Source organism: Sinocyclocheilus grahami, unplaced genomic scaffold (genome assembly GCF_001515645.1).
Source record: "Sinocyclocheilus grahami isolate Dianchi unplaced genomic scaffold, SAMN03320097.WGS_v1.1 scaffold6.1, whole genome shotgun sequence".
NCBI lineage: Eukaryota > Metazoa > Chordata > Actinopteri > Cypriniformes > Cyprinidae > Sinocyclocheilus > Sinocyclocheilus grahami.
Genome location: NW_015505185.1, coordinates 3037305 through 3063831, shown reverse-complemented (window position 1 = coordinate 3063831; position 26527 = coordinate 3037305). Strand labels below are relative to the sequence as shown.

The following is a 26527-nucleotide window of genomic DNA, read 5'->3' as shown; positions in this document are numbered from 1 at the left end:
TACATTCATGTGCGCATTTTCCCCCCCGAACGTAAACAACGCTGATTACGTCAAATACATTCTTGGATACTCTGAACGAAGATCTTACGGGTTTGAAACAACATGAGGGTGAGTAATTAATGACAGAATTTTCATTTTTGGGTGAACTATCCCTTTAAGATCCAATTCCCGCTATTGACTATGACTTTTGCTTCAATAAACTCCTAATTGTCTGCTTATTCATGGTTAGTGAGGTATTTGTTAAGTTTAGTTATGGGGTAGGATTAAGGGATCTAAAATATGCAGAATAAGGCATTAATATGTACTTTATAAGTACTAATAAACGGCCAATATGCTAGTAGCATGCATGCTAGTTAAGAGTGGCAATTGATCCTTAAAATAAAGTTACCTACAAAAATACATGCTTTTCAAGAACTAACTGCATTGTTTGAGCATGTGAAAAACCATTCATTTAAATAACTTATATATAACCTTTCTGTGCAATTTTTTGCCTGAAAAGTGTTTTATTGCAAATAAATTATGCTTGGATTGATATTTTTCTATATAAAGCAATGACCTTCATGTTTTTAAGGTGATTTTAATACTTTTAGAGCCACTGTATCTGTTCAAAAGGTCTTTAAAAAGCACAGATATCAATGCTCAGTGTGTTTTAAAATCAATTTGTTCCTTAGACTGTATTAATGAAAGGATAAATCAGCCTTAAGCCTTGATGGTCAGGTATCAGATTACTTTGAAACGCTTCAGAATCGCCCTTGCGGAGAAAGTCTCGATTATTCCGTCTCGGAAGGCTGGGATCTCGGTTACGGTTTTAGACAGAAGACAGAAACAGAAACATTCGGCCTCATAATGGATGGTAATAAAGAAAAGTGTCCTTGGTGGCCGCAGAATGGACTTCAGCTTCTGCCCGTTCATTACTGAAAATGAGAAGGGAGGTGCGATACGAAAATTTAAGTGTAATTTAGCCGTGCCCGAGCAGAACAATCGAATAAGAAATGTGTTGATGTTAAACGGCCCCTCAGGAGACAATAACATTCATTTAATTCCAGCACTGCCATACAGTGTAACATTGGCATGACAGAAGATGTCTGAATATCTATCGTGTTCGCACACAGTTTTCAAAGCTTTAAGGGCCTCGGCTGTCTGGTGGCAGAAAGCGAGACAAGGGTGACCTCGGATAATCACCACTGTCCAGTGATGAGCTAAAAAGCACAGCCTTTCAAGACGTCTGAATAAAGGTTGTGTGTGCTTGAGTGCCTTCATTAGATTCATCTCGGCTTGTGCGAGCGCACGCATTACCACTAGTTGACGGAGATCAGACAGACAAAAAGCTAATTTAAGTGCCCTGTAATGGAGATGGTCCTGACACTCCAGAAGTTGATGATCTCATTGAACGAAAAGAAAAAAAAGGGATTCAGGATTAGCAGAATTATCAAACTCCAGCTCTATCTAGTGGTCATGTTATCACATCACATCAGCACCTGACACGAGAGTTCTTATATTAGGAAAAAATCTGTCATATTCTTTGAAAAGGAATGAGAAATACTCACAGAATTATATACAGAATGAATACTGACAAATGATGTTTTCTATTCCACGGATGGCACGCCGTCAGAGGGATGAGTCAGACATTTGTATATCCGTTATGAAGTGAAACAGCACCACTATTGGAAGACGCTCAGTGCTCCTTGATCTCTTGTTACCATGTGAAACCGCACATTATATAGTGAGAACATATTAGAATTGTACAGTAAATGAAAACAGTACTGATATAAAATCTATTTTTACATTACAAACATCTGTAACACTTTACAATGAGGTTTTATTTCTTAACATTAGTTAACATGAACTACCAATGAATAAAAATTCTAAAGCATTTATTAATCTTAGTTCATGTTAATATCAGCATTTATTAATACATTTTAAAGATCTAAAGTTGTTTCTGTTAACACTACAGTAGTTAATGCGCTGTGAACTAACATGGACATTTTTTATTAACTATATAAAAATGTATTGTTCGTTATTAGTTCATGTAAGTTAATGCATCAACTAACATTTACAAATGAGACCTTAATGTGAAGTGTTACCCCAAATATCATAACATACCTTAAACCAGTGATTCCCACCACGCTACATGGAAAGATTTCAGTTTTGTTTAGCTTAACCTGTAAAACAGAAATTATGGGTTGTTACAGTTGTCAATCAGTTTAACTCATTCTGATCTTTTAGCCCTTTTCAGAAAGCAAACAAAATGTGTGCTAGTTTTATAAATTAGTGTGAACACCATTTGTAACTGAATATATATGCTACTAATATATACGTGACCCTTGACCACAAAACCAGTCATAAGGGAGATTTATACATCATCTGAAAGCTGAATAAATAAGCTTTCCATTGATGTATGGTTTTTGTTAGTATAGGACAATATTTGGCATACAATGTTTTTTTGGCTATTGCTAAAAATCTACCCAAGGGACTTAAGACACATAACTCCAGGGTCACATATTTGTAGCAAATATATATATATATATGTATGCTGAAATATGCTGAATGATGATATTCAGTTTTATTTTAGTTAAAAAAAACATTTCTGATCTGGAGTTAGTGACAGGGTATTTAAGCCTTATTGAGGGGCTGTAGGACAAAAAAAATAGTTAGGAAACACTTCCTTAAACAACATTTTGTGGCATGTAACATAAGATAAACTTTTGTTGATATCAGCCTGCACAAAAATCCCAGTAGCTGTGTTTTAGAATGTAGGGCAGCTAGTTTCTAGCTGGTCTAAGTTAGCTATCAACTGGTTGGCCAGCTATCATGTTCTAAAAATATGTTTGTTGCTCGTCCAGAATTGGTCTACCAGGTTGGTCTGCCTACTGACAAGCTCTGTCTAGTTAATGACCAACTTGGACTAGCAGATGACCAGGTTTGAAGAGATAAAAATAAAAGTTGGACTAGGTAATGACCAGCTTGGACTAGATAGGCAGAAAATATAAAGGTACCATCTTAAACTAGATTCGTCTATCAGTTATGATGATTTCCCAAAATGCACTCTAATGTCTATTCATTTGTATTATTATTATTATTGTCTTGGGGAAATTGTGTTTCAGCATGGTGGTTTATATTGGAATAAATAAAAAATAAACAAATGACTATGATAGTTTGTATCTTGACTTGAGGTGTATGGTAACACCAGTATGTTTTACTAATTGACTGTTACGTCAATCATATGATTTATCCAGCCAATGTATATTGTGATGAATAATCCTAATGTTTTGGGCTTTTGAATGGCAATACCTTGCAATCACAGCTATAAAAAAAACACATTCCAGTCTGACAGAAATGTACAGAAAGAGAAAACTGTAGCAAGCTTTCTATTGTCAGCCCATTTTTTTTCTGACAAATACACCATAGTTGCCATTTTAGCACCTTATTGCCAGATCCACTACCTTATTTCTCATCAGATCATTTATTGTGGCATAATCTGCTAATTTTATGATGTGTTTCGATGACAGAGCAGCCATCAGTGAGTGATAAATTGTTGGCTGATTACAAGGCATATGTTTCCATTTTTACTCACTGCATTTTACACTTGCAGGGACAGTTATGATTTAGAAAATTCAAATTGAATAGAATTACAGCACTGGGAGAATAACTATATTGTCATTATGGAGTCTAGACATATTTGCTTGACTTGCTGGTCTGCAACAGCATGAAAAACCAGAGACGTGGTGTCACCTACATATCGGACAATATTAAAATTCACCTTAATGTGATGCTGATGATGGACAATTTCATGTCACTTCATAACCAAAGATTCAAACTCATATCAGCCAATAAATTAAATCAACAGCAATTAAGAAACAAGGAACTGTGATTTTGAAAGCCCTCTGAAATCATCAGGGATTTGCCAGGAGCATTTTATACATGATAAGAGTGAAAATATCAAATTATTCTGGACAAAAGCTCAGGTACAAGTGTCACTTATTAGCCCTCTCTGCTGTAGCAGAGTTCAAAGGTCGCCCACAATATGCTCATTTCTCTGGTTTAAAAAAAGAAGGCACAACCGCCTCAAGCTAAAGACCTTCTCATGAGTTAACTAGATGACTCCACTTTAGCTTCCTAGCAAATAAGTCATTCGCCAAGAAAGGCTGCAGAATTAGGATGGATAAAAGCAGTCTCTCATTTAGAAGTGTTTACACTGGCACGTCTCAGAGAATAGCCTTGCTCTTGGAAATGTCATTGTTGGGATTACAGAGCTCAAAAGTATGAACTCAGCCTTGGAGAGTGGAAACGTGATTATAAAATGGTCTTTAACTCCCTCTAGAGGTTATGAACTATAACTATTATAAAGTAGAAATGAGCATTTATGTTTTTTTTAAAGAAACCCCTTATGTCCGTCAAAGCTGCATTTCTTTGAACAAAATAATACTTGAAACATTACATTCTATTTTAATATATTTTAAAATTCCAGTGATAGCAAAGTTAGTGTTCAGTATCACATGACCCTTCAGAAATCATTCTGTTAATTTGGTGCTCAAGAAACATTAAACAATGGTTAGCGAGTGGAAACGTGATTATAAAATGGTCTTTAACTCCCTCTAGAGGTTATGAACTATAACTATTATAAAGTAGAAATGAGCATTTATGTTTTTTTTAAAGAAACCCCTTATGTCCGTCAAAGCTGCATTTCTTTGAACAAAATAATACTTGAAACATTACAATGTAAAAAAAAATTTTTTTTTTCTATTTTAATATATTTTAAAATTCCAGTGATAGCAAAGTTAGTGTTCAGTATCACATGACCCTTCAGAAATCATTCTGTTAATTTGGTGCTCAAGAAACATTAAACAATGGTTAGTTGTCTCATTTAATTTATGATTCTTTTATGAACAGAAAGTTCATAAGAACAGCAGGATATTTTATAGCAATGTAAAAGTCTTCCCTGTCACTTGTCCTTGTTGAACAAAAATATATAAAATAACAAACTGACCCCAGAGGTTTGAATAGGAGGTATAGATAATTTATTAAAATATAACTAGAAAACCTCTAGGTATATTTTATACTGTCCCTGAAGGACAAATGTTGCTTAGATTAAATTTTTTAATTAGACATTCAAACATGTCTTTACCTTTAGAGAACACTTCAAACGCTTGATTGGTACAGTGTATTACAAGTCACAATGATTTAAAAACTAAAATACGACATGAAATCTTTTTAATAACTTTATTCTCTTTATTCAATAGATCTGTACAACCAAAGAATCAAACCTTGTAACGAGTCTGGCAAAAACTGACCTGTACATGTCTATGCAGGACTTCTTACACTCATTTAAATAATCAGATGATTCATTACCTAGCTAAGCAAACATTTCAAACCATTCCTACCAACAGAGAACAAATGAGCAGATTTCGCAAGGTGGGGGTGAAAAAAAAAAGTTCCCTTTTGTTTCCTACACTCGCACCAGTGTTTTTACAAAAGTACAGCGGAGACATTATTTATTTTTATATATATGTATACATACATACATATACACACACACACACACCTGGACAAGTCTAAAGTAGCGTGATTTGTCATTACAGGAGAGCGGTAGGAACATACAGGAGGACACATTTGAACTGGTGGTAGGAGGCCATGTCAGTCAAGATATGAGCGTATGCAAAGAGTAATTTGACTTGATCAATACAAAAACCGTAAAACAAACAGACCTAAAGACAGAACAATGAAACGTTTCGGCTCTGAGGTCGGTGTGGTTCCTTCTTTATTCACCTGCTGCAGTGCAGGCAGACCTATAATGGGCCGCGCACGTTCACAGGTCAAGTAAGAATATGACTAATAATTCTCCTCAAACACAGAAAGGAAAGAAATGAAAGTCTCATACCTGAGATGAACGCAGGACAGTACAGAAACAAGAGCTTGTGAAGAAAATATTGCAGAAAAACTTCGTAGCATAGTGGAAAACCGTGTAGTGCCCTTCACAGACAACTAAAGCTGACGTTACTTTCCGACGCTCAGTTCTCATATACTTCGCGCTCTATACTACAACTAAAGTCAGCAGTGTGTATTATGGTTTCAAAATAAAAGTGTAAAAAAAACGATATTTTCTGTTTTATCCAGACTTTTTTTCCTGGTTAAGCCAAATATATGCCGTAACGGGGAGCTTTTATTTTATTTTTTCACACAGTGGAAAGTTTATCAAGAGCTTTAGAGGCTAACAACTGTAGTGCTAACAATAAAAAAAACAATGCCAAGCTAAAAGCCTGGAAACGTCTCCAGCAAGGACGACCTTAGACATTCTGGAGTCCAACAACATTAGATTAGCAATAATTCAGCAGCAGAAAAAGGGACGAGCCTCGGCCAAAAAGCCATTACATGACTGAAAGCATGATCAATGAGAAGATACAAAAAAAAAAGGGAATATTAATCTACTTTTTTTTTATTACTAGATTTTTCATCCACAGCATGATAATCCACAGTCATTTTTTGTGCTGGAAGGAGTCTGATCGGACGGAAAACATGATTAACCTTTATTTAGTTACAATATCTTAAATTTACAAGAGCAAAGAGTCAAGAAAACTTCAGTCCTTATTGGTTGTTCGGACGCTTGACTTTGTTTTTTGTTTTTTTTCATACAGTACATTGATTTCTTATGCAAGGGGATAGAAAAGAAAAAAGAAAATAGAAAAAGGCAGGATGGAGAGGACAGCAAACCAAAAAAGAAACTCCCGGAGCCAGTGATGCGCACTTCAGGTATGAGGTGGTGGAGGACACGATGGGGTGAGGAGGGCAGAACCTGCAGATATTCATGATGAGTGGTGATAATTAAGGGGCAGCTGGGCCACGAGGTGAGTGAGGAGAGGAGGGCGAGGGAGCTCTGGAGGATCAGAAACTGTCCACCCAAGTGCCATAACCTCGCTCTGCCAAAGTGCGGTTGAGCAGGACCAGCTACAAAAAATAAATAAATAAATAAAAAAGATACCAAGTAGCATCATGTTATTCATGTTACTCATTATCAAAGACATGAAGGTGAGGTATATTAGCATCCACGCGAATATAGGTATATAATGAAGGCATATTAGCATCCACACCAATGCACTAAAAAGACAGTTCTGTCAACCTGCCACTTTAAATGCTTAAACTCTTAAAAGCCAAACTAATTCTGATTGGCTGTCAACATTTTCAATTATCCGCTAGAACAAATCATTTATCATATGATTCCAGTGATATTGTGATATTGAGAATGATTTTAAAAACATCTGTATACTTTTTATCGTTATAGTTATCCTTGGTGTGAACAAGTTTTAAATGTCAGAATATTCAGTTCTGAATTAAACATTTCTTAAAATAAAATGCTTGAGAAAAAGAAATTATGAACACAATAAAATAAATGATACTTCATTAATGTTTTCCTCCCTTCTCACTAATAATTTATTAAACAAATCAAATAATTTTACCTCCTCTCCCACCATGTTCCACATGTGTACTAAGGGAAGTCCTGTATTATTGTCGTAGTTGGTGACCTAAATGACAAAATTGCCCATTAAATTATCTGTTGGCTGTAAACATCAACATAAATGTCATCCATTAATGAATGATTTAAAGACTCACTTGTGCCAGCAATGGAACCCCTCTCGTCATCTCTTCCAGTGCAGAATTGGCCTCCGCTGAGAACCGATCCTCTCCTAATGAAGATGTCAACAACAGTGAGATCCAGCTGGAGTGAGGTGATGGAACATTCATCTTAAATTTTAAAATAAATGCAAACCTGGAAGTGGGGCAATATTGTCCAATAACACTTCTGTTCCTTGGAACGGTAATGTCACGAAGTCTGACCTGAAAATCAAAAATCAGTGAGTCCACAGCACAAGACTATGATAAGACTATATGATATTTCTATATATATATATATATGTTAAAGCATTTTTATCATGGGTGACATTTGCTTTTTTTTATATATATATATATATATATATATAAAGAACTTTACAGAACAGTACGGAAACTTTTACTAATGAATAAAAAAAGGCAGGAATAACCTGATCTGTCGAAGGGTGTCAATCTTGACTCTGTCATAGCCACCATAATCAACATATCGGATTTCCACTTCGGTTGAATCTTTGTAGAAGGAGATGACCTGCGCTCGCCACCAGGCTCCATCTACAGCTGGGGCCGCACAAATCACTCCAACTGAAAAAGAGATGAGACCGAGAAAATTCATTATTTTCTGCAGAAAGAGGAATGTAAAAAAGAGAAAAGGGAGCCCATCTTACCTTCAACAGGTGATGGCAAGGGCGGCGTCCCGGGCTGTGAATAGCACAGGAACATCTGCTGGTCCAGACTGCGCAGGGCGTGATACGTAGGGTGAGTGTGCTGTTGGACAAACAGGTGACCGGCTGATACAATGTTCACAACGATCACCTCGACCGTCACCCCATTGGGCAACAGAAGCTGTAACAGACAGATCCAAAGAAGAACTATGTTAAAATGCCAAAAGTCTTGGACTCTGCCATTTAAATCCTTTAGGACAGAACTACATGTTTGGGTTAATGTTTGACAAAAATAAAAAGATCCCTGAGAGAAAGTCAGAATCCTGCTTTAGGGTAGGGACACACCAAACCGTTGCCAAAGAACTAGTACTAGTACTGTGGAGCCTCACGTCACCTGCATCGTGGCAAAAATGTTGCACTAGAGCACACCAGACAGACTACAGCCGATAGCCAACTAGCATGCATGCTTGCCCTTGCATGAAAGAACAGAACTCTTCCATATCAGCAGGTGGCAGTAATCTGCATTCGGCATTCAAACAGGAAAACCGGAAGAGCTAGAACTGTGGATATACAAACAAAGCAAGGTAGCTTTCAATCATGTCTGCTAAACTGTGAATAAATAAAAAAACTCATAGAAAGACAGATGTCTGCATTCCCTCTTTAATCCGTCATTGGTTGCTTTCGTCAGTTACGTTTTTTTCTTGTGTGCTCATTCACTAAGCTGAATAGCGAGGTGGAGTTCTCTCTCGTAAATGAGCTAGGCCACCGATTCGACATAAGAAATTGACCGCAAAAAAAGCCGACTAGAGCCAACCAAAAAAAAAAGGGCAGACCGACACTCAAAAACCACCTGACGTTGCCCGACCGCCGGCTTGGTGTGTCCCGACTTTAGACGGTAGCTGCCTATGTAGTCTGCAGGAGGTAGGGTACAATCTTACCCAAGAAGTCATGGGCAGAGAGGGCAGCGTTAGCGGTGGGGGAGGTGGGGCGTACAAGTTGGTCAGGTCCAAGTCTTTGAACTTCTTCCCAATCAAGGCCAGCGCCTTATCTACCTGCTGCTGGGTTCCTAAGAAACAAACAAAACCACAAAAACAATCAATTCAAGGCCATGGATGAACCAAGATTGTGGCCTTTCATAGAGACTCATTTACCCTCTATATGGCAGATCTGAAACTCTTGAGTGTAAGGCAGGGTTGAAATGTAGATCTTAGCACCAGAGCTCTGCTTCAGGAAGCTCACGTATCTCCCTTGTTTGCCGATTAGCCGTCCAACTAGATGCTACAAAATCAGAGGAGAACCACAGATATCAAAACAAGTTTTAATTTATTCATACAAAAGGTAAGAAAGCTAGCACACTGACAAAAGCTGCTGTGCTTTGACATTCAGATAGAGCTGTTAACCAATATCTGCCTGAATTTTCCTTAAAAACGGCTAAAATACTTTAAGAAAAACTTGATTGATTGATGGCTGAAGTACTAAATGTGAAGCAGAATTAAGCATTTAAGGGAATCGTACCTTTGGCACCTCAATCTCCCACACAATAAGCTCAGAGCTCTGTGATTGACAAGTCTGGCTGCCACTCGGCTGGCTGTCTCCTGCCCCCAAGGTCGAACAGCTGTCCACTGAATCCATGCTATTCACATCTGAACCTGTTGGGGGGGGGGTCAAATGTGTCAATTTATAAACAAACTATTATTTCAATGTTTGTAAAATTGAATAAAAACCAATTCAATCATCTATTTAACAATAATTTGCCTTAAGATTAATATAAACAAAATAATTTGTTATAGGTCTACATAAAATACATACACATACATAAAAAGGTCAAATATAATAATCTAAAAAAAAAATGCCTGGCAACTGAACAAACAAATATTACCAGCAACTAATCTCAAGATATCGTGCATATGGTAAAAAATATTGTATACATTGCGCACACATATACATATATATATATATACACACACACACATATACACACACACACACACAAAAAGATCAAATAAACTAAATAAATTTATGAAAAAAGTATGTTAGGATGATAATTAAATGTGTCAATTTATAAACAAACTATTATTTCAATGTTTGTAAAATTGAATAAAAACCAATTCAATCATCTATTTAACAATAATTTGCCTTAAGATTAATATAAACAAAATAATTTGTTATAGGTCTACATAAAATACATACACATACATAAAAAGGTCAAATATAATAATCTAAATAAAAAATGCCTGGCAACTGAACAAACAAATATTACCAGCAACTAATCTCAAGATATCGTGCATATGGTAAAAAATATTGTATACATTGCGCACACATATACATATATATATATATATACACACACACATATACACACACACACACACAAAAAGATCAAATAAACTAAATAATTTTATGAAAAAAGTATGTTAGGATGATAATTAAAAAAAAAATCAATAATCACCTGCAACTAATCCCAAAATGTTCTGGACATCATAAAAACTATAGTCAGCGTAGTTGGGAAAAAAGGGCATCCATTCCACACACGCTATAGACAACATCACTGCAACTTATATCGATGATTTTCAGGGAGTCTAAACAGGCCATTCTTTAACAGACATTCAAACGCAAATGCCTGCTTAGCCAGGCCATCACTGTTCACTAAGCAACCATGGAGTAACAATAACAAACACAACTAATACAGCTGAGAAGGACCATTGACAAACAAAACAACCAGCCTCTTCCCTCAGGACAAGAAGCACTGCCACCTTTGTTCTTGACTCATACCATTAAAGCAGTATGCTTATGACAAAGTGCTCTTCTGTTTACGGACACTTTTTTTCTACAACTTGACAATGGCAATAATTGTCCATTTACTTGGTTTTAACTAACAAGGAAGCAAGCATCAAGGTCCTGTTACATTTTCTCCTTTTTTCAAGTGAGGATGGGCTGAGACACTAGCTGCTTCCAGTCTCCACACCCTTCTTAGATCACTTTATTAGGGCCTTTCGCACTGCAGGATCCTTTTCATAGTACCAGAACTAATTGTGGAACTACCCACTTTTCGGCATTTTCGCTCCGCCGGAAATGGGAGCGATTTTAGTACAGGACTGCCTTTTTCGAGAAGCAAATTAGCTCCTACTCCGGAGCAGGGTCTAACCAGCACAACTGGTACTAATTGTAGACATTAGGGCCTTTCGCACCGCTTTAGTTCCAGAACTAAAATGTACAGTACTAAAGTACTAGGATGATTTTGCACTTACTATTTTCCAGTACCATTTAAAGCAGGGATCCTCAAATCTGGCCCACGAGATCCACTTTTCTGCAGAGTTTAGCTCTAACCCTAATCAAACACACCTGAGCATGCTAATCAATGTCTTCAGGATCATTAGAAAATCACAGGTAGCTGAGTTTGATCAGGGTTGGAGCTAAACTCAGCAGCGCATTGGACCTCCAGGGTAAGATTTGAGGAATCCTGATTTAAAGGGTTTAATTCGCACCGACAGGGTGTACTAGAAAGTGACGTAAGCCGGTCGACAGCGACGTCATTTGTGCATGGCGTTCAACAACGGAAACAAAGAAAAACAACGTTAACAACAGGAGGATGGAGGACGTTTTGTCCCTTCGAATTCCAACTGGATTTCCTCCGTTGCATAAATGTTCAAAAGTGCCTGCACTTCAGCGTCCGTCCATCTATCGCTGTTCTCCATACTTGCGAAATAAGTTGACAATGTTTTCAGTATGTTCACATGGCGTCTTAAATCATGGCGGGTGAGGGTGTTTTCGTACGCGTTTGGCCAATCAATGTCTACTTAAGACACGGGTAGTACCAGTTGTGCTGGTTAGACCCCGCTCTGGAGTAGGAGCTAATTTGGTTCTCGAAAAAGGCAGTCCGGTACTAAAATCATTCTGGTACTATGAAAAGGTTCCAGCGGTGCGAAGGGCATATGTGATGACACCTCACAAGGGTTCAGGCAAATCACTCACACACCCCACACGAGGACTTCCGGTCATCAAATCAACAGAGAAATACTCAGTCTGTCTTTAAAAAAAATAAAAATAATAATAATAATAATACTGCTGCTGCAAATGGTCAGTGTGCCAGTATCACCACATTCTGGTGAAAACACCTGCTGGCTAACTAATATCAGATTTACTCCTGTCCATTTCCAACACCTGCTAGTAAGCAGGGGGAGTTAAAAAAGCAAGATGGCTCTGATATCCATTTTAGGAAGTTGCTGTAGTAGGGAGCAGTAAAACAGCCGTGCACATGCAGTTGTGCTCATGTAACATACGCTGTTTGGGAATTCGAGCATCTGAGGTTTCCAAAGACTCTATTCACAGTTTGAGAGGTACCCTTGACTCAGGCTTTTTGTACTATTGCATCTGGCCAAATGTCAAGAAGAGTACTGACGCTTGTTGGATTTAAACACAAAAAACAAAGCTAATTGAAACAGCAAGCATGATAGTAAACAATCACAGACCTTTGCACCTTCATTTTGGATGAAAACTTTTGCCGAAATTTCCTTTACGCTAGATTTGCACCAGCAAACATTTGGCACAATGCAACGTGTGAATTATGTAGCGAAAAAGCAAACCTAGAGTGTTTTGTATCAACAATGCACAATGAGCATACCGCAACCCACACTTTTAAGTGGACGGCATTCAAACAACCTACCGAGATTGAGTTCATGTTTTCAAGTGTTCAAAATTGCAAGATGCTCTGAGACCAATGAAATGAACTGAATTCACACTGTTCACACTTAAATGAGAATTCTTTCATCCTTTACTCTCCTTCATATCACGCCAAATCTGTTTTGATTGTATTTCTCCTACAACACACAATACACAATATTTTGAAGAATGTTGCAACAGTTCTGGGGCCTCATTTATAACCGTTGTGTACGCACAAAACCTGCCCTGAAAGAGGCATACAGCACTTCCTATGCAAAAGGTGGGATTTATAAAAAACAAACTTGACTGGAAAATCTGCACACAAACTCTGACACATGCATACTGACTTTTTTTCCTGGAGAGAGAAAAGTAATGAAGTAAACAATTTTAAACGGTTTTCATTTCATCATATACATTTACATTAAATATTCCACTCTCATTAATGGACATAAGCACTGAAATTACATAAAGTCATTATGCAGAAGTTGAACCAAAATTATATGAACTTAGACAGCCTATTTGTAGTGGATGCTCTTGATTACTTTTCCTGTGGTATGCTATGTTTTAATGACAGTGAGGTGTGCTATAGGTGCACAATAATTTATCTTTAAACTAAACTGCACATCTCCTGTTATGAGAAAATATTTTTAGCAAGAACAATGATCAATGATGCACAGTAATTTTGAAATTGTGGCGGACACTGCTGGATTCAGTCTATTGTCCGGTTTGAATAGGTCCAATGATTAGGGCTGGGTATCGTTCAACAATTTTCGATATCGATACCGAATTCTTACATTTGATCTATAAATTCAATTGACACTGAAAAATACAACTGCATTAATAATTATGAGATTTTAAATATTTTTTTATATACAAACAAGAAGTTATGGTGGAAATGATACTTTTCAACTAAATTAAAACGCCAGTAGTGAGCGTTTAATGAGTGAGTCATTGAGTCGTTCATTCAAACGATTCGTTCAAATGGCAGATTCATCAGATGTTTATGCATGGGCTAATGAAACTTTGACTCAACCGATTCGTTCAAAACACGGAATCAATCAGCAATGAATCGGCAGGTTGCTGTGAGATGCGCTGTTTCTTCCTAAAATGTAAGTGACCTAATATTATTGTATTTGCTTATTGAACCGTTTATAGAACTATTAAACAGTCGTAATGGTGAAAACGTTGTGTGATGTTGCCTAACTAACTGTATTTTAAACAAAAACTTTCCATTTAGAATTTTTACCTCAGGATGCTGAGTTTCTTGAGTGTTGCGCGTTTTAATTTCTCCTGGAGAGACTGCGGGAGCCTCGCCTCAGCAGCGCAACCTTATACTGTCAATAGATACATTATATACATTAGATACCCACTATTCGCCACTTACTCTAAATGTAATAAAATCTGAATAATATTGCGTTTTGGTGTTTACATAGTTATTTTTGGTTACTGATGTTTTAATCATGTTACATGTCTGGCGTTAATGAAGAGTTAATGTCAAGCCCTGGAATCTATAACGTTAAGTGCCGGGGCTCAGTGCCAGACGGCCCCCGGCCCAATTTAAACCCTGGTCTTATGTAGCATGATGCTAAAGTGTGCATGAATGGTCACATAACACGTGCTTTCGGTCTTGTAGTATGAACGGACATCTTCATATGATTGGAACTCTACACAGCTCCCGCGCTACTCTCCATTGGAAATGAATGACTTTCGGTCTGTCATTTGTCGGAGATAGTGGAAAGCCGGCTTGAAACGCAGTGGAAACGCCAGTATGACGAGGATCGTTTTAAAACAAAAGCGCACCAGTGTAAATGTAGCCTTACAGCTACGGGGGCTGGGACGCATTCACACTAAATCCTCATGTGTGAGCCACATCTCTGAGTGTCACAGTCGCGGACCGACTGTGCAGACCTCTCGGTGTATTAGGCTATAGTAAGATACCACGAGCAGACTGCTACGTACGTTTTCGCATCGCTCTCGCGGATATCAAACACTGATTGATCTGTGCCTTACTGACGCTGATGAGATTAACCCCTTAGGTATCGAAATTTGGTACCGAACGACGAGACGTTTTTCGATACTCGATGGTATCGAGGCAATTCGGTCGATGCCTAAAAAGTATCGAACTCGATACCCAGCCCTACCAATGATAATAGCTTACTGTACAACCACAGCTGCACAGAGGTGTTGATGTCTTGTGAAGGCATCGCCACAACATAATGAAAAATACCACTGTAATTGAAGGAAACGGTAGACTTGAAGAAAACGGTAAGATTTGCACATTCCTTTTTAAAATACTTTGTCAGTGACGCGCAGTCAGATAATTGTATTTACACTGCAATAAATTTAGGCCTATATTTTACCACTAAAAATAGCTGAAAGATGCTCACCTTATCAGCAACTGCAACTGTAATTTAATTTAATTTGAATTTTTAAAAACAATTGAAATATTATTCTCTATTCTAAATTATTTTTCTGAGAACTATTTAAAACAGTTTTTTATGGATATTTTGATGTATTTATTCTAAAACATAAGGATACTGGATTATTTTTAGCAATAAAAAAAATAATGAGTATGACACAAATGACATTTATAGTCTGTATCTCATATTTCCTTAATGTCTTGTACCTTTGACGGTCTTAAATATGGTGTCACGTGGATGGGAATATGCATATAAATGATATGCAGATGAGGATATGCATAGTAAAACTAGGCGTTGTAAGCTCCATATATGGTTATTTCGGGGAGGAGTCAGGGTGGAGATGCACGTACGCACAATCTTCCCCTGCCCTGACTGGGATTTATAAAGGGCGTAACTTTTGTGCATACGCAAAATCTAACTTTTGTGCCTAAATACACTTTTAGGATGAAATCTACAGAGAGTTTTATAAATGAGACCCCTGGTCCGTTTAGTGAAAGACAATGGGGTCAAAACAATTAACCCCACAGACTTTAATTATATGAACAAAATGCCTTTTTTTAAATAACTTGCGTTCCACAGATGAGCCCGAGTAAGGTTAATTGATGAAAAGTTACTCATTAAAATATGTTTCTGATTGTGCAAACTTAAGAGTGCAGGATTTATATTTTTGTACTTATCCAACATCCCTATGATTAATTCAGGTGTGCGAGGCACTATATAAGAAGAAATAAAACGGGTTCAGAATGACTTCAGGGAGACTAAATGACAGAACCGTCATTGCTGCATTAACTATCCATTTAAGCCCTGTCGTTAAATTCTTATTAACTGTAACTCACCTCCTGATTGGTCAGCTTCTACCTCACTAGCAGCGCCATTCCTAAAGCCTGTTCCATTCAGAAATAAAACGGGTTCAGAATGACTTCAGGGAGACTAAATGACAGAACCGTCATTGCTGCATTATCCATTTAAGCCCTGTCGTTAAATTCTTATTAACTGTAACTCACCTCCTGATTGGTCAGCTTCTACCTCACTAGCAGCGCCATTCCTAAAGCCTGTTCCATTTAGCCGTGCTGCCTCGCAAACCGTAGCCACATTTTCTGCGGTAAGCGGAGACTCCTGAGGGGCAATTAGAGAAAGATTCTCTTGCAGTCCATCTCCTTGACCCTCAGAGGCCCTACAAGTCCCTGAAATTTGAATGAGGTCCTCTTTACTCTCAGACACGTTCGAGGACAACCCTGTGCTGTGGAGATCCTCGCAGCTGATGCCATCCTCTGACTGGCACGTGCTACATCCTGAGTCTTCCACCAGAGCTTCCTCTGCCTGCAGCTTGGCCAGAACCGGCGTGGACTCCAACTGTTCCCCAGACGGCACAGTCAACGAGCCTCTTTCCTTATCATTCTTTGGCATCTTCCAGAGCGAAGGCGCCAGACAACTGTTGACGATGTCTTCTGCTATCTGCACCGCCCGTGACTCTGCGCTTTCCACACTCTCTGGAGGTATACGCGACTCCACTTCCTTACCATTTATAGGCAGCGTGCTGCTGTCGGACGCTTCAGAGCCCTTGCTGTACCGGGACTCACAGCTGCTGACCGCCATGACCTCCTGGGTGGCTGCCGAGATGACTTCAGTGATCAGCCCTGCCGCAAGACGCTGGAGCTCCTGCATGTCTGGACTGGTCTCGGCCGGCAAGCCCAGGTCTCCGTTTTCATGGTGCCGAGCCTCCGTGGAGCCTTCTGAAAGCGGTGTGCTGGTGGAGTTAGGGAACGGGGTCAGGGTTAGTGGCGTTTTCAGGCTGCAGGTCTCCAGCAAGACAGCCTCACTCTCTGTTGAAGATGTAGCGGTGGGCAGCTCATCTTTTAAAAGGTCAGCCGGGAGATTCTGAGTGCAAGTCGGTGCTGAGGTTTCAGCGGCCACCTCTCCCTCAGGTTCAGGTCGCTCTGCTTTGGCTAGCTCTGCGGGACGCTGCTTAGTTAGTGGTTGGTTTTCGACCTGCTTCTTGATTGAACCAGTGCTTGTTAGATCTGACAGTAACTGGCTTGAAGGTTTGTTACCAACGCCGGCCTCTGGTCCTTTGTGAGGAGTGCTCTCCTCCACTGTTTTTGTTGGGGTTGAAGATGACACAGGAGTTGTTGTCTCTGGGTGGCTTTGTGGGGGGACTGATTTTGTACCGCTCTGAGGAGCGTTAAGCTGTCCACTGGCCAACACAACTGGAGGGGCGCCAAGTGCCTCCCCCGCAGTGGTTTTTAGCACCGGCGTGTGTATCTCCGCTACAACTTCCTGCTCAACAACTCTGTGCTCTTTGGCCTTGACTTTGTCTCGGCTGGTTCTGCGGTGTGTGCTGCTGGCCGCTGGACAGCTCTTGTCGACCATCCCATTGCTGCCCTCACCAGAGGAGGTTCGCAAGCCCATAACCGACCCCTCTTCACTGTCGTGGCTGGTGATTCGCTCTTTCTTACGGGAGATGTACCACCACCAGCCTATGAGCGCCAGCACTCCAGGAAGCGTATACGGAACAAAGGACCGGAACCTCAGTGGCATCTCCTCTAGACCCTAGCAGCTACACCTGCAGATCAACACAAGAAAAAATTATTAGACAAACCGTGTCAAAGCAAAATGAAAAAGAAAATTATGGTGACAGGTTGCACTATAAAAAGGAAAAACAATAAACCTGACATAGACATTAAGCTTAACCATTCAGTCTTGTTACTATAGTTTATATATCTATTTACATTTAGTCATTTAGCAGACACTTTTATCCAAAGCAATAGAACCAACCAAAACATAAATGTGTGTGTAAAACTTTAACATACAAGAAACTAAAGTTTATCATTAACTACAAATAAACATTTAGTCCCAAAAGTACCCAAGCACTACAGAATTGAAGATTATTTTGGCCTATTCGTAATCCTATTACCCATTCTAGTGCTTTTTTCTTTAATTTTAGTGTTTATTTAATGAAAACTGTGCAAAATTGTAAACATTATTTTGCAATAACCAAATTACTGTACATTGTCCCAATTACAACAGCTACCTTATTTAAATGAGTAAATGGACATGACATTAAGGAGAGTTGATTTTTATTGTTTTATTTTTTCAGAGTGATTTGAGAGACATGAATCAAGTACAGCATTTTTAGCTGGAAACTAGTTAAATATTTGACCACAGACAGGCCAGTAAGAAAGTATTCCAGAGAGCAGTGTAATAAAAGGTTTTATTTCTTGTTTAAGATGTGTTGCCTTTAGGAAGAAATGAAAGAATGGGACACTCATCCTAATCTTGGGAAATTATACCTTGTCAACATTTATTCCTTTGTCTTTTTCACAAGTCTGTGTATCATCTAGAAAACAACTAGCTCATGGTTATGTAAGATGCATGGACACTAAAACATCTTCCATGGAATTATTATATATACTGGTGATCACATAGTATGTAATACAAATAAACTGCATCCTTCCAAGACAAAGAACAAGATCTAGAAATAACAGAATCAGGTAATCAAAACTTGTGAATCTTAAAATAAAAATTACATATAACATATTGCTTTGTTTGCAGCACTTGTGGCCTGACTGCTTTACAGTAAGAGAGGGGAGAGTTCTAGGCAGCCATGCAGAAACTTCAGGGACAATATCACATGGCTGACATTCAACCTCAGAGGGTGCTGAGAGCTACGTGCAATGTCTACCTCACTGCTATTGGCTGGGAGGGGCATCCTTTCAGAGTTAAAAAAGGACATTCATGCATGCATGCATTTCCATCACAGGGACAGCAAATCCCAGTCTCCAGAGGAGGAGGAATACATCATATACAAACCCCTCCCATTCACTCCTGTACATAGTAACCAAAAATAAATAGGTTTCCGTTTCTCTTCAGCTCCCAGATAGCGTTTCAGAAGACAGCCTGCTGTTAGCCTCTCTGACTGTCAAGAAATAGTGACTACTGAGCATGTAGCGTAAGGAATGATAAATATATCGCAAGAAAGAAACCAAAGTTGGATCTTAATGTGGAAAACATTTAGAAATACACTAAAAATTCAGTATCGAAATATATTTAAGTACAACGTTATAACCATGTCTTGACCATTTGAACTTTTTTATTTTTTTTTAATTTGCACTCATTCAGTCTTGCCTGTATACCTTGTTGCTGTACATGGCTCTGTTAAAATCTCATCATATTCAGAATCATATTATATCAATTACTTAAGCATTCCTGGAAAATTTACGGGTGGTACGTTGGAACACTAACAGGTTAAATTAAATCTTATATTTTCAATTAAACATCAGTGCATATTACTGTCAGTCGATAATCTTTCATCTTAAAGACAAAAGCATCGTGTCAGGCTTCTGTGAACTGTAAATCCCACCTTGTCTGATTTTCTTGACCATCTCAATCATTTTGAAATTGAGCGCTGATAGACCGCTGAAGATATAACTTAGTTTTTATAACTAGGTTGTAACTTTTAAAACTTTTGTAATCCTAGACAGCAGCAGAGCAGCAGGAAGAATATGAAAAATTTGGCAATTTCTAATTATGGGGGGGGGGGGGTCTATGGTGGTTACAGCCCTGTTTAAGTGCCATGCTAACAGAATCTGAAGCATCAATTATTGTAAAGTTCCTTACATCATTAGCAGGATCAATGTCAAACATGATGCCGACCATATCGAAGCTGTAATATTCCCTAAAATGCATCACTTGTCATCTCTATACAGCACAGCAGGAAAGTAAGTAGATTACTCAGATCGTAGTGTTGACCACATTCCTCAAGCTCAAAATGAACAAACAAATATTATGGAAAAATATTGTTTATAAATGACAACAAACCAAAATCTGGCCCCAAAGTAGCTAGTCCCTACTAAGCGACAGCATCACTCTTAAGTCTAATATTGGTGTTAACGAAGATTTGAGATGAAAAGTCAGTCTTAGACTGCATTTAGAAAGGTACAATATTTTGATGTACCTCAGGGTTACAAAATCCGCAAACCTCTTAGAAAATCTCATACAGCATTTATTTTGACCCCCAGAAATTGAACAACAACACTATCAATTAAAGTTTTACACTATTCATTTTAAGTGCCACATAAATGATTTCGCACTATACCAAACACAATTTCTATATATCAGACATTAGTAGCTTTCACTTTTCTCTACTGCAAGAAATTGTAATTGCACCATATATGGAGGGTTGGTCAAAAGCAAAAGCCATAATATTAATACTACACTGTCGGTTAACGCTATCAGTCTCGAGAGCACGTTTTAAGCAGCCATGTCAACCGAATGTAGTCACATGCTGTAGTTACTGCCCAGTAAAGTCCTCCTGAACCAGTTTCAGTCCTGTGTTCACCTTCAGCACGAGGTTAAATAAACGCTCGGCGAGTTAACGCTCAGTGTCAGATCACGGCCTGGGCGCGTGCGGACCATAGAGAAAGAACCGAGCGCGTGCTGCACGGTAGCCCGTTCGACCTTGTGGAGGTGTGTTGTTAACGGAGAGGGCACCGTAGCCAGTCATTCGCGCAACTCGTTACATACGAACCCATTGATCGCAAGTAAGCGGCTTACTAGTGCTGCTGCATTCAGAATACAAAAGCGAACCTCCGAACACTCCGGCGCTTGGGGTGATACTGACGCGCACCGGCTGCTGCTGGAGAATTACACCGGAGAGCGTTTTTATCACACTGGCACTGCGGCGAAAGTCAATGATATAACACGACATCATTTGTGCATAAAAGTGCACGTCTTGACTGAGACAAAATAGACACCTTGCGACCATTTGTCTACCAGGTGGCATTGCATGCTGCGCGTGTTAGCAGTCAGGCTAACTGTTCACTGCTGCTATAAAGACTGATAAGCGAAATGAAAGAAATAAAAGCAGAAGCTTCCACGGTTTATGACAGCAGTGAAACCACACGCATAACCGAGGTGATTAAATAAAGAAAAGCACGCATAACCAGTTAGCGAGGTGATATTGACCTACAGTACGCGTGGTAGGCCGCTGAATGAATTAAAGCCCCATGCAGTTATTCAGTCTGAAGTACTGACCGCTTCAAGTATCTTGACTTTAAACCGATTCCACCGGGGTAACCCTCCACCAAGTCCTCCTCCTTCACAGCGGCCCTGAATTATCCATGAGCTCACAGAAACCGCTCGTCCATGTGGCTCGGTACATAATTCAGATGAATGAAGGTGTGAATTGACTTCAAGGCACAAAGAACAAAGAGCATATGCTATCCCTGTCATACTCCGAAATGACCACACAAATGATAATAGCTCCAAGTAACATTAGGATTTGGACCTTAAAATATGGAAACGACAATTCCCTAATGGAAAATCCAGATTATAATGGCTTCTAGCTGGTCCTTAGTTGGTAGGACCAGCAACAAATCAGCTACCAGCTGGTGAAACCATCTTAAAATGGTCAAGATGGTTTGTGGAATATGTAACTTAACCTGGCCAACCAGCTAACGTTACTGATCAACTTAAAAACTACGTTAGGTAACGTTACTATGTTCCAAAACATGGTCGTAGCAGCTGAAGGGGGTCAAGATGATTTTTTTGCAAAATAGTATAAGGTCTGTTAGCTACCAATGAGAGATTTTACTGCAGTTCCTCAATTAGACGACTTTAAATAATGTGCAAGACCTGTTATTTATCCATTAGAGTTGAACTCCGATTTGGCGACACCGTTAGCCGCTAACGTTATAGCTAAAGCGTTCCAGGCGCTTTGGATAGCGGATAGCACTGGCGCAATGTCAAACCAATGAAGGTGGAAATCATTTTTGAAGATGAAATGGCTGCATGTGAGATGGTTAAAATTAGCTTGAATGTCAAGCAAAAGGCGACAGCAGGACTAATCAGAAGCGGCTAAAATGGGCTCCCTCTGCGCTATTTAAGCTTCACCTATCAGCATTTATGAGGTAACGTTAAGTTGAAAACCCGAACTCACGGTTTATACTCACTGTGTTTATGCGTCCCTCGCACCGCCACCGTATACTATTAATGTTACGTGTTCAAGGCCCAGCACAATCCCAACGTGTCCCCCCGCTTTGCGTGTGTATGTGTGTGTCTTGTCTCTCCTACCCACGTGTTGACCGTCCTATCGCTCACTCTAAAAACAGAGACGCATCAGCTGATCAAATCTCGCGATAAGTCCGCGGTCAGCGTTAATGTATGGATACATCGCGAGATCACAGTGGTCTCGTACTTCACGAGGCTGCCGAAGACATTACGGAGTCGTTTCTTCATAATGTTGAGGGAATAAGTAAAAGGGTCATTCTACAGAAACGTCCACTTTTCTGTCCCTAGACTTTACAGAAATATTACAATTGAAATACACATTAGGGTTACAATATTTTTATATTTTAAAATGAAACAATATGTTATTTGAACAATTACACCTTCCTGAGCTATCAATGTGGCATTCTTTTTTTATTATTAATTCAATAGAATTTCAAGTACCACAAAACTGCTTGTCCCCACAGCCATGTACAGAGAGGGAAAGTGCTTCATTTTGAGGTCAAAAACAGGATTTTCTACCATTTAAAATACAAAAGTCTATTCATAACGATCAAATATATGATGTAAATGGCATAAAAAAAACAAAATGCAAATAAATATTATAAAATATATAATGAAAATAGTGGTCCCCTGGAGTTGTGTCACTGGTGTTACCGCTTAACAAAAGTCTTTTATTTTGGAATAAAAAATCACACTGATGACATCACTCCACTACCTCCTTCCCTTTCCTGAAGATCTATGAAGGCAGGCCCATGTGAAGTCCACTGTCTCTTTTCAGTTATCAGAAATGTTCTCATTTATCTCATGATTTCATATGAAGCTTTTAGTTGACGTCAGTGGTGTGACCTACCTTATTGTTAGGGAATTGTAAAAAAAAAAAAAAAAATAGAATACAATTGGATTAAATTACTTAATTTAGAGCGTATACCATGACTGACAACAAGTGGTTTGATACCTAGCAGCAGCCATTTTGTAAAATGCATTTTTCATGAAAATTGTCACTGGTGTTACTGTCACTAGTGTTACCTTCTTTATGGGTAACACCAGTGATGATCAGTGACTCCCATTTTAGATCAACTTAATTCAAAGCTATTAATTTAGTTCTTTTGCATAAAATAGCACTATGCTTTTGTGATTCTAACTTTTATTTATCTTTGTTAATCCTCCTTTGGTCAGATATGGCTTAATTGAGTGCAGTTGAGAAGCAGCGACTTTACAGACAGCCAAGGGATGCTGATCCTGAACATAGAGCAGAATACTTGCAGAAAAGGAGTTATGTCAGAGACATTGAAACAAAAAGAGAAAGAGAATAAGCAATTTAAGTGAAAGGGGGAAAAGAATTGAACATAAGGCATGGAGCAAAGAACAGTCAGAGCCCCCCCCCCCAAAATCATCACCAGATAGATCACCCAGCATTTCAAGGTACAAACTGAACTGTTACAAATACAGAAATCAACGGTTAAACTGTGAAACATAGTTATAAAAGTGCATAGCATACAATGCCACCACTCACACACACACACTCTCGCTCTCTCTCTCTCTCTCTCTCATATACACTCTCGCTCACACTCGCTAACACTCACACACACACCTTTTACATTATCATATGTCTCATCTGGATTTGCTTCCCTGGATATTCACACCAATACTCACATACCCTTTTTGCACTAACTCTTTCCCTATCACCTATTCTTCACATTCACAGGCACTGAATAAGCGTTCAGTTCAAACTGATAAGCGATTCTGGGAGTTCATTATGGGGCAGTTGGGCAAGTAATTTAAGGCACCATGAAATGTAAAATGAGGACAGTTCGAAGTTTACACCTCTTTGTCATAACCTACACTGAACAAAATTATAAACGCAACACTTTTGTTTTTGCCCCCATTTTTCATGAGCTGAACTCAAAGATCTAAGACGTTTTCTATGTATACAAAAGGCCTATTTCTCTCAAATATTGTTCACAAATCTGTCTAAATCTGTGTTAGTGAGCACTTCTCCTTTGCTGAGATAATCCATCCACCTCACAGGTGTGGCATATCAAGATGCTGATTAGACAGCATGATTATTGCACAGGTGTGCCTTAGGCTGGCCACAATAAAAGGCCACTCTAAAATGTGCAGTTTTATCACACAGCACAATTCCACAGATGTCGCACGTTTTGAGGGAGTGTGCAATTGGCATGCTGACTGCAGGAATGTCCACCATAGCTGTTGCCTGTGAATTTAATTAATTTCTCTACCATAAGCCGTCTCCAAAGGCGTTTCAGAGAATTTGGCAGCCTTTTGTGTACATAGAAAAAGTCTTAGATCTTTGAGTTCAGCTCATGAAAAATGGGGGCAAAAACAAAAGTGTTGCGTTTATAATTTTGTTCAGTGTATTATAAGAGCATGACATAAAATAGCAGTGGACAATTGCAGTTTAGACAATGTACTGTACTTTGTTGTACATTTTTAGTTGTTTTAGTTCAAATGTTTTAAAATTATGTTTATGTTCTTTTACTAACTGTTTTCACTAGTTGGCAAATGTATGCCAAATGTAACAATTTAGTAATTGTTAATTATAGCTGAAGAATAAGGGTGTTTGGTCTTATGTATGTCACTAGTGTAACATTGTGTCACTGGTGTTACTGTGTGTTTTTTTTCTGTCACATTCTATAAAATGTGTCACATGTGACATGATGATAATTTTACATCTATTGAATTCTGCTACACTCAAGAGTTAAGATTTAAAGGATTGTATCATTACTTGTTTATAACTTTTTCTAATATTTTCATTGTTATAGCAAATACATGTTTGCGCAAATGAACTGACATCATTCAGTCTCACTTTTAACAAACCTGATTAAAATAAATAAAACATAATCTCCTTATTTGTTGCATTATCATTATTTTTATATAACTCTGACTACATGTGCTGAAAAAAAAGAGAAATAATATTTTAAAAAAACCTTTAAAATTGCAAAAGTAAGGTAACACCAGCGACAAAAAAGGGTACATGCGATCTTTAAATAAATATACAAAAAATATAAAAAAATCATTAAGCTGTCATTTATGTGTATTCATAAAGTCAAAAGGCAATCTAATAATGTGGTCTAAGTTTAAATGTTTAAAAAAGAAATATATTTTAAGACATCTTGCCATACCAAAAGTGGACGTTTCTGTAGAATGACCCAAATGTGACAGAAAGACTCCAAATAGATTCAAGGATTGTAGCTCAAAATATGTTTAAAGGTAAAGTAAAACAAAGTACAAACAGCAGCAGTTATTTGCTGTTATTGACATGGCAGTTGGCTGCTAAACTTTGAACTTTGCCCCTGGATATGATAAAGCCTGGTACACTGGAGTGTTTGCCACGTTTGAAAAGATCACAGTATTGACCCGTCAAGCAGTGTGATATGCAGTATTTCATTTAAATCTTGATTTTTGTATAATTATTATACATATGACCTCATATTAATTGAGACTATATGGAACATTTAAGTAAACTTGCAGAAAAAGATTAAAAATGGATGGAAATGCTGAACTATCTAGTACACAATATTCATTTTAAAATATATTAATATAAAATAATAAAAAAAGATGTACAAATGTGTCAGTCTCCCTAATGCATGTTTAAGTTATCTATATGGATTACTTGGCTTGTGAAAGGCCACTTTCACAAACAGATTCCAAAGTCAAAGGTTTGAGGTCAAAGGACGTTTTTGAGCATCTTTTTGTTGTTTGTTTCTGGTTTTATTTATTTGGTTAAAGTTGGTTTTAACAGAGACGTTGCAGTTGTGTTGTACTTTTGTTCTTCCATATATTCAGAATAGAAATACTGCAAAACCAAACTGGCTCATTTACCATGATGAATCAAGAGATTGTGGAAAGGTAATCACTTTAAATGGTGTTAAAGTTGATGAATGTAATCCACAGAGTATCTCTTATCATTTAGATTTCATTACAATGCCCCTGAAGCGAGGTTATAGTCAAGTTTTTTGACAATTTTATCAATACAAAATCATTAAAACTTCAAACCTCTAAAACATTTTGTTTTTGCACAGGTTGTACGGCAGTTTCTGAGGTGATAAACATCTGATACAGGTATCTTCTTGGCATTTAAACATTTCTTTCCCTTTAATAAAACCCAGTTAGAAATGTAGAGTAAAAATTGATTCCACATGTTAGACAGCAGGG

The 26527-nt window shown here is 38.3% G+C and overlaps 1 protein-coding gene across 3 annotated transcripts; it reads right to left on the bottom strand.

Moving 5' to 3' along the window:
* Nucleotides 1-6691: 6691 nt before the first annotated feature.
* Nucleotides 6692-22457, bottom strand: LOC107587463 (A-kinase anchor protein 1, mitochondrial-like). Of its 3 annotated transcripts, none has more exons than XM_016275255.1 (12): nucleotides 22294-22457; nucleotides 16396-17906; nucleotides 16180-16227; nucleotides 9780-9913; nucleotides 9416-9542; nucleotides 9203-9330; nucleotides 8268-8445; nucleotides 8034-8184; nucleotides 7763-7830; nucleotides 7606-7679; nucleotides 7452-7517; nucleotides 6692-6942 (listed from the first exon to the last, which is right to left on the bottom strand). In XM_016275255.1, the coding sequence occupies exons 2-12, from the start codon at nucleotides 17879-17881 to the stop codon at nucleotides 6880-6882; spliced, it is 2523 nt and encodes an 840-aa protein (XP_016130741.1). In that variant the 5' UTR covers nucleotides 17882-17906; nucleotides 22294-22457; the 3' UTR covers nucleotides 6692-6879. The 3 variants fall into 3 exon arrangements, with proteins under 3 accessions (XP_016130741.1, XP_016130754.1, XP_016130749.1); XM_016275268.1 differs by lacking the exon at nucleotides 22294-22457 and adding an exon at nucleotides 21377-21532; XM_016275263.1 differs by lacking the exon at nucleotides 16180-16227 and having other exon boundaries at nucleotides 16348-17906.
* Between the last annotated feature and the right edge of the window lie 4070 nt (nucleotides 22458-26527).